This window comes from Saccostrea cucullata, unplaced genomic scaffold (assembly GCF_032062105.1).
Source record: "Saccostrea cucullata isolate Sc308-1 unplaced genomic scaffold, CSIRO_AGI_Scuc_v1 ctg1010, whole genome shotgun sequence".
Taxonomy (NCBI): domain Eukaryota; kingdom Metazoa; phylum Mollusca; class Bivalvia; order Ostreida; family Ostreidae; genus Saccostrea; species Saccostrea cuccullata.
In genome coordinates, this window is record NW_026940383.1 from 112,699 (window position 1) to 122,099 (window position 9,401).

The 9,401-nt window shown below is 32.9% G+C and overlaps 1 protein-coding gene across 1 annotated transcript; it reads right to left on the minus strand.

Moving 5' to 3' along the window:
- Nucleotides 1-837: 837 nt before the first annotated feature.
- Nucleotides 838-9,356, minus strand: LOC134255313 (alpha-amylase-like). Its single transcript, XM_062737838.1, has 6 exons — nt 9,089-9,356; nt 4,592-4,817; nt 2,623-2,837; nt 1,606-1,859; nt 1,339-1,450; nt 838-936 (listed from the first exon to the last, which is right to left on the minus strand). The coding sequence occupies exons 1-6, from the start codon at nt 9,354-9,356 to the stop codon at nt 878-880; spliced, it is 1,134 nt and encodes a 377-aa protein (XP_062593822.1). The 3' UTR covers nt 838-877.
- Nucleotides 9,357-9,401: the final 45 nt, after the last annotated feature.

The following is a 9,401-nucleotide window of genomic DNA, read 5'->3' on the forward strand; positions in this document are numbered from 1 at the left end:
GCTAAGGCAACACTTTCAATATTCTAAACCACATTTACATAAATTCCATGTGTTTTTTTTAACTATAAACAGTGCGCATTATTTAACGGAATAGTAGATTACTATCTAGGAATTTGAAATAGTGTTATCGACCAGTGTATCCACACTTCTTAACAAAGAAGAGAAAGGTTGAAGTATTTGTGAATATTTTCATTATCTTATTCGAATATACTTTGTGTTTTCTACATTATACCAACGTGTATATATGGTTTTATAAAAATAGATTGAACTTTGGGTAAATGGTTTTCATTGATTAAGAAATAAATGTCAGCTAAGTCCTGTATTAAGAAATAGAGCAGTGTTCTATTCCTAAGTCAGACTTGTAAGGCTCGAAAAACCGTGTATTAGGGGTGTACACAAGGTAAGGCTAGAACTCAAGTTCCAAGACTTAAAGGGTAAGCCTTACCGTGTGTACCAACTCTTACAGTTCAGCAAATATTCTTTCACTGTATAGGAAAACTGCTCATCACTTTTTACTATCCCAGAAAATTTGCTTGTTTACATACACGCTGCCATTGAGAGACTCCCCATACCTATTCCATCACCCGAATCATGTATGTATCTAGCTATATTGAATTGTGCTTACAATGTTTACACCAGAACATCCATTATAAATGTCCAATCAACATTTTTAAATATTTACTTAATATTCAATTAAAAGAAACTCAGACTTAAATATTTAAGTCTGAGTTTCTTTTAATTGAATATTAAGTACAACCATCAAGAATGTCAATCATTTAATAAACAGACTGGTTCAACTCTATTTTATCGTAATTCAGTTTTATTTTAATGAAGTACTTAATCATATGCATAAAACTCTTGGTGGGAGACAAAGGAATCACTTCTTGATGGTAACCAGAACTTTTGAAGAAGATGTCGTTGTTGATATAATATGTCCTAAATATATATATATAAAAAAAGCAAACTATCACTTCTGTCTGTTGAGTATTGCAAATGCCACAACATAAACAAAGAGCTACAAGTTCTCAAATAGCAAAGGGATAAAAATTATTACTTTTAAAATAGAAAAAAATAAACTATGATGCTAAAAAGGCGCTCATTCATCTGTGATAAGGTTTTCATTGCTGACTTAAGTAAATGCGTAAGCACTGATATGTACCGGATTCCTCTAAACTTTCCCTCACACAAGTAAAATTTCTAACATTTGTTTAATTTTTTTGAAGGATGTTACTTTTGTAGAATGTCGCTTCTTATAATATATATAATGTATATGATATTTTAAAAGCTACGTATTCCTAATCTTATCTGAAGATTTTCACAAACAAAACATTTCCGTACCTTGTAGTATGTGGAACAATTCCTTTTGAAAACAATCGTCTGTATTGCAACAAATCGTGCTCCTTCCAGGAAACAACAGTCCCAGGGTTTGTTTGTATTTACATTCCGATTCCTGTAAGAAATGATTTATGTTTTTACTTTTATCACAAAGAATATACAGGATATTCATTTTACAATTTGAAAAACTACATATATTGTTTCAATATATTTAATGATTCAATACAGAATGATCATATTATGAATAAATCGGACGGTTTTTAAGCTTACCCTGATACATTTTGATTGAATTATGTTTGCTTGACTTTGAAGCATACACACTCCACTGCAGGGCTGAAAATTATTGGCGCATTGTGACGTCAGTAAATTTTCGCAGTTATCACAAGATGCTTGTTTCGCAGTTGCTGCAGAAGTCGTCATCTGATTACTACTAGTTGTTATCTCCCCCTGATTTGTTGTTCTTTGTTCTCTAGTTGTTGATATTGGTACCTGAATGGACGTTTGATTTGGTGGTTGATAGTCAACTGAATGAAAATAGTTTTGAAATTTATGAGGGTTGTGGCTTCAAAAATATATTGTCCATGCTACCTCCAAGGTTATTAATGCACTTTCATAACGAACATTAACTTTTCGATTTGTCAATGCCTGAGAGAGAATTTCTGACTTAAAAAGTTTTGGATTCTTTTTGTAGGGTAAGCTACAATTAATTTGCTAATTACTTTTGGACTTTAAATTTTTGTTCCTTATACCCAAAGCTCTTTATATCCATATATTTACATTTCTAACGTTCTTTGTCCGAGATGAAAATACAAATAGTTAATGTGCTTTATTTTTACATAAATGTACTGGTTAATCAATAGGTGCAGTTAATAAAAATTAAGTGCAGGGCGGGACAAATAGAGACAAAAAGCGGGGTTTGTAGCACGTGGATTGGCGGAATCAAGGGTATGTAATTATAAGCAATAACTCACAAGGATATCATTTTGAAATCAAAAAATTCTAGACATTTATTTCTTAAACACGAAAGTGCTTTGATATGAGAAATGGGAAAAAATTTAACTTCCTTATAACAGAAATTTCATACTGAGTTCATTATAAGAGAGCTTTACTGAAATTCCATTTACTTGTTGTAGAATACGTTTGATTCAATGGTTTTTATATAAAATTATCTGTAGTATATGTGTGAATTTTACATAATTTTAGTGACATCCAAGTTACAGTTCTACAATATTTTATAAAAACTTCTTAATATTACAATAGAGATACTGAAGAGACTAAAAAATTTACTTAGTCTTATTTCACATTGCCCATTCTGGTGAAAGACATTTTTGGCGCCACATTTAGCCATGTGGTTGTCAGAGAGATAGGGAGGGTCTCCACAATGTTGGTTGTGTACTGCTCCTTCCCAGTGACCGTATATTTTATATTTAAACTCAAACCAACCATTCTCTGTACTAGAACAATCCATCATTACATCCAACAGCCAGTAGTGAGGACCATATCTATCAATCAGATAGAAATTATGATTATGACCTTGATAAAAATCCAGTTCTACCTCCGTTGGAATTTTTTGTAATAAACAACACAAAGTAGAAATACCAGTCAAACCTCTTATTTTCTACGACCCTGTTCTTATTCCACACATTTGAAACATGTCAACAGGCAACTCTGACGTCATCGTTAGAATTTATTGTTTCCCGATCCTGCATATTTAGCATTTATACACCTATAATTATAAATAGGATTTATCTCGCTTAAACCACTGGAATTTTATTTAAAGGGCGACAACACTCTTGTAACCCTGCATGTTACCTTACGCTGTCTCATTGCTATCTGAAGGTTGATAACAGTTGTCACCCTGCGCGTGAGGGAGACATCACAAATTTTCACGCCTCAAGTGACATGCTCTAAACCAATCAGATTGACCGTACAATTCTGAAAGATAATAATGATGATTATGAAATAGCGCAAGGGAGCGTGTAAGGTGACGACTATGTTATCTTCGTTTAGATGGTTATGAAATAGTGCAAGCGAGCGTGTAAGGTGATAACTATGTTGTCTCCCTTCATATGAAAATGTCGTATCCAAGATAATAATTAAATATCTGAAATGTATGCGGTATCGGAAAAACAAGTGTGGACTGATATTTCTACTTTATATCATCAATGATTTAGACAATAAAAGTATTATGGACTGTTTAGAAAGGAGATATCACCAATTATTAAATTGTGTAATTTATAAGGAAAAGGTAATAAAACAAATAGAAAGATCTTTTTAATTTTAGTAAGCCTGAAGTTATCAAAAATACGCCATTTATGATTTTATTACACTCGGGTTTCCTTTCTTCAGGCATGCTATATTTTCTGTTTATTATGTTGTTTGTACACTTTGTACATATCTCTGCACTGTTTTAAGAATAAAGTTCATTTTCATTGCTTGACAATTAAATTGTGTTTCTTTATCATTCGACATGTTTTTATATAAATCTATCACAGGCACTTGTTTCAGAAATAAAATTTAATCCATTGTATAATATTACTATACTATTGGTTAAAATTTTATTTGCGAAACAAGTTCTGTGATATCGATCAAGCAGATTTCTTTCAAAAACGTCCTCATTAAAATAAAATTCTTGCTGTGGCCTAAAACATTTACAGATATATCTACGACTTTTTATCAGTTAACATGAGCTACTTTCATTCAGATGTCGATTCGATATATCCCAGTGAACTCGAAATAAAAACACCAGATATTCTGTCAAATCCGTCTCATTTTCGGATATTTTACAGACTACAGATGGCTAACTAACAACTAGACTGCAAGAATCATCGTCAACTTTCCTTATCTATAAATTAATAATCCTATATGTTTATTTGTCTAAACTTATTTGATTATGAGGACCATGTTATAAATTAAATAAGATACCAAGGCAGGCTACTGTCAAATATGTTGATGTGACAGGGATTTCAACAACCTCGTTCAAATCTGTATTTCGTAGATCCTATGGTCTTTATAAAGACCTTGTTAGCAAATATAACTTATCATAAAGTCCACTTACTGGATCTTTGTATTTATACTAATTTCACTACGGAATATCCCGTCTATCCAAACATAAGGATCACAGAGGGTGTGACAGGCCTACAGGAGATGGTTACGCCTCCTGGGCACCTGCTATATGTTCAGAATTTTCTGTTCACACATTAGCTATTTGCATTTATTTTTATCGGTCACTGTTGACCTTTTCATTTTTACTTACGTGTTGAGGGGACTGTAGTATTGGCTGTTTCGGTCATTCGTTGTCCATACGGTTGGTGATCCAGTGGGCCGTCTGCCCAGATAAGTTCCCTGTCCAACCTCCGGCCCATACCAGTCCAGGTAATTGTCGCCCTGCTTCCAGGCATTAAAAGACTTGTAAAAGGAGGGTTCCTTATTGTACTTGATTGGAATTGCACACACACTTGTCGCGGCAGTAGTAGTACACCCTGTAGGATGACGGACAATCTAAATAGGAAGTTTTAACAAAATATATATATAACGTGAACTAATAATCCTATTTTGATATAGTCTTAAAGTATTTCTGAATTGTTCCTGATATCATATTACTATGTGACATCAAATTCTAAATAATAGCAATGTTGATATTTAGGTTCATTCATGAAGAGTATTCAATGTATATCAGCCCTTTATATTGGTGTTTGCTGATCATGTATCAATTTCACTTGAGTCTACCGTTCTGTGAGATGATAGCAATAAAAAATCTGTCATCATACATAAGATTTAATATCCGTCTGTGTGTTTGGTCATTTTTTCATCCAAGTTTTAATCAATGCTGTACTTGCTATATGATTCTAATATAACTTTTTTTTTCAAAAAACTTGTTTTATTATCATGAGAAAGTAAATTGAAAGAACAGTACCGCACTTATAAAATACAGCCTATTTGAAAAAAGATTGTGGGAACCGATGTATTTGCGGAAAAAGACTGTTGGATCAATGGGGAACAGTCCGCGTTTCCTCTTCGCCCAGAATTTCCTTGAAGAGTTGCGAGCGGCGTTTTCCACGATGGGCTCGATATTAAGGAGGTTCGATCCTGAGCTTTTGAGCAAATTTTGGTCTAGACCTTTATTTCTTTACCTCTGCATCATTTTTAAGGTCTGACATTTAATCTGCATTGTACAATGCAAATTGCACTATGTTCAATGAAAAAACCGCGATTAAATACCATTCAAGTGGGTCTAAGCGAGGAACTATATCTTGTGGTGGAAGGATTTTAGTAGAAAATTATAAATGATTACCTTTTGAACTATATTCAGTACTGTTATCTTTAGGTTTTTTTCCATGCTGGTTGCACACAAGGTTATTTTTTGCCGTGAAATATGTTATGCTAGTTCTAAAATATCTATTTAATTATTTTTTATGAATTCTTTCCAGGAATTGTGACAAATATAGAAAACGTATTCTGAAATTCCATGAAAAATTTGAGCTAATTTTAAAGGGGCCTGGACACAGTTTAAGCCAAAAATTTTCATTCTATGTTTTTTGTTTACAAATACTTAACTTAAGTATTTCTAATGATCAGCAAGTTTTTGAATTTCAGTTGTCGAGTTACAAGACAGATTTAGAGCTCCAAACCTTTTTTACATAAACAAGGCCCGAGCCATGTTTTTGTTTACATAGGTTAAACATGCTGATACAAGTATGTGTTCGTCAAAGCAGATTTTTCAATAAAGATGTTAATTTTAAATACAATTAGACATTTTATAATGATTTGCTGAATCCCGTTTTGTTATAAACATGATATTTTCTAAATGTACACAAAAAAAGGCAAGAGCCGTGTTTACATTATGAAGAATTCTCAGTCCTGCATCTCCTTTGTAAATCAACAAATGATGTTCAAGTTTTTGCAGATCATTAGAATTGTCTTAGTTAGGAATTGTAAAATTAAAATTGGTAAAAAAAAATTAAAAATCAGTTGAAACTGAGTCCATGCCCCTTTAACATAAAACTGACACTTATTTAGTAATATCTAAAAATTTAAATCATATATCCCTACTTTTGATGCTCTGGAATATATAAGTTAACTTTGACCTATCTGTTTAAACTCAGCAAAAGTTTACGACTTTAAATTAATTTCTTGCTTATCAAATTTTTAATTCCACAAAAATTACATTAATTGAGTGCAGAAAGGTTTAAAAATAGATTATGCGAAGTACAGGTGACTCTCGATCTCTCGAAGTTCAAGGGACCGCAAGAAAAGTTCGAGAGATCGAGGGGTTCGAGAGATAGAAAGTAAATAAAATCCGGAATTTTCAGTTCCGATCATGGAAGTTCTACTTTTATAGATACCGGAATTATATGTAAATAAAGTCATTGCACGTTTTCAATTCAAAGGTAATTTACTTGATATCAACAACAATGCTTGTATTTCGAATAAATAAAACGAATTTCTAAAGTTTCAGTATTTATTTGTTCTTATTAATTTTCATGATTACATGAAACCCGAAGAGCAATTGTCGGTTTGGCTACTCCGCGGCTTGATCGGGTCCTTCACCAGTGTTCACCAGATTTTTCTTAATCGGTATTCAGTCCTTGAGAAAGGAATTTCTTGTGCAATATTTGCCATGCTGGAATTATGTAAACTCTATTTAATCATAATAAAAGTTCATAGTATATCGGAACTTACTGAAGCGAACATCTATAAATTAAATTTCTAAAAATTATCGTCTCGGTTTCAATTCGAAATAAGTTGTGAATTTGTTTTTAATATACCAAGTAATTAATAACCAATTAATTATATCAAAACACGGACGACCCACAGGTTTAGTGTCATCTATGTAAACACCCAATTAACACCTCCATGCCAGCCCAAGGCGTTCATTGTTTCCAGGTAAGTCCAGACTGCATCAATTTTACGCTTGATTGGCGTGTATACACTCGCAATCAAAACTTCGAGAGACAGAGAGTAAAATTCAATGAAATATGTGTAACGGGACCCAGATTTTGGTTCGAGAGATAGAGAACTTCAAGAGATAGAAGTTTGAGAGATCAGAAGTAAATTTGCTTAGTTATATAAAGGGCAAAAACGGGACCGGAGGTTCACTTCGAGAGATCGGAGTTCGAGCCATCGAGAGTCACCTGTAATTCGAAACTATTTCTTAGTCACAATTTTGAAGTGTATCTATTTAAATAAAATTGAAGTTTCTTTTCTTCCATGCTTTATTTGGATAAAAATATTGGAGGTAAAACGTCGAAGATGTAATTTTCGATTTTGACACAAATTTTAGTGCAGAAAGGTAATATCAAATGTACTGTGGCGCATATTGACCCCCATTTTTTTAATTTGATTTTTAATAAAGCTATGTGTAGAAACTAAAAATATAATTGACAAAAAATTCTAAGACTTTAAATTTCAGAAGCTAACCTCGTTAAGGTTGTGTACAGTTTATTTAACAAAAAGGAAGTGAGATTTACCGAAACCAAATAAGACTGACCAAAAATGCAACTAATAAATTGTAGAATTTCTTCCTAAAGAGCAAAAGCCACTTTGGGCCTCACATGTATTTGGCCCTGAGAATTTTTGAAAAATCAAAATCGCTCAGTTTAGGTTGCAAATGCAGTATTTATCATTTGGAGTGTTGGTGACCACGTATCTTTTATTCATGACGTAATTTTCCCTATAGTCAATGCAATATGACGTCATAAAATGCGCCATTTTCCCCATATTCTGTTAATTTCTTTAAAAACGGCCTAAAGTTGAAGTATTTTTTCAATATTTCATATTAAGCACAACCTCTGATCCAATATATGCAATTACATAATGAAAGATCTGTTTCTGAAGATCAAAAAAATGTTTTAGTTTTTGGATCTCGGGCTTTGCTCCAAAAAATAAAACATGTTTTTTGATCTTCTGAAACATATCTTTTATTATGTATTTGCATACTTTGGATCAGAGGTTGTGCTCTATATTTTAATTCTTTGCTGAAGGTAGACAAAAACGCACGTTTTCTGCAAACTTCAAGAACACTGCAATTTCTAAAAGTCTGTTTTCCAATATCTGGATTCTCAAAAAGAAATTTTATCATAGGAAATGAAAGCACCAAGTGTTGATTGATATAAGTACAGGGCCGTTTAATGCATAAAGTGAACCTAGCTCTTTCCTGTTTTGGGATAGAACTCAGTGGATATGATTTTGATAAAACCAGTAAAAGAAATTTAGACCTAGGTTAATCATTAAGATTGAAATTACAAGAAATAATATACTAATGTTTATTATTACCATAAATGACCTACAGTTCAATTTTGTACTATATTGCAAAGGTAAATTACATAAATAATAAACTCAACAGAGGATTTGTTGCCAGAATCTTCTATTATAAAAATCAATGTAGCTACATATTTTGTGGTGTGAATTAAAGTAATAATAATTAGCATAATAAAGGGTTCACATTCGGTGCATGAACGTCTTTAGTGCTTTTAAGCATGTTTTATTTTTATCATGAAGAAAAAGATTTCCGAAAAGATTATTCTTACCCTGCCTATGGTCATGACTAATTCCGCCATCAATAAAAGATCAAAACACAATATGCAGTGTTATAGATACAGGAGGCAAAGTTGTTGCCAAAGGATAAAGAGTTAAAAAGTTATCCCCGGGGGCTGTTGGTCCATCTGAAGAATATATCATACATTAGTAATTCTATGTAAAGTATGCATATTTCATTTCAAAATACAAGAGCAATCACTAATATCAGACTAACCAACAATAAATGCTACCATTGGCTCAGCGCTATTGTCAATGATGACGTGGGCAGTACCACTTCCATCTACCGTGATCTTCTTCTTGCAGTCTGAGACCAGGTCGCAATATTCCCCTGTAGGTAAACCAGTTTGGAGGATTGTGTCCATGTGACCTTGTTTGGCCATAGCAAAGAAACCTTTCTGTCCTCGAGCAAAAGAAATTTCATCATTTTGATTCCTCCAGTTCTTTATCTCAGTTCCTGCTACTGCGTTCCTGAAGACCGCCATGTTGGCTATTGGATTCCATCTGTGTTCACATACCCATCCATTACC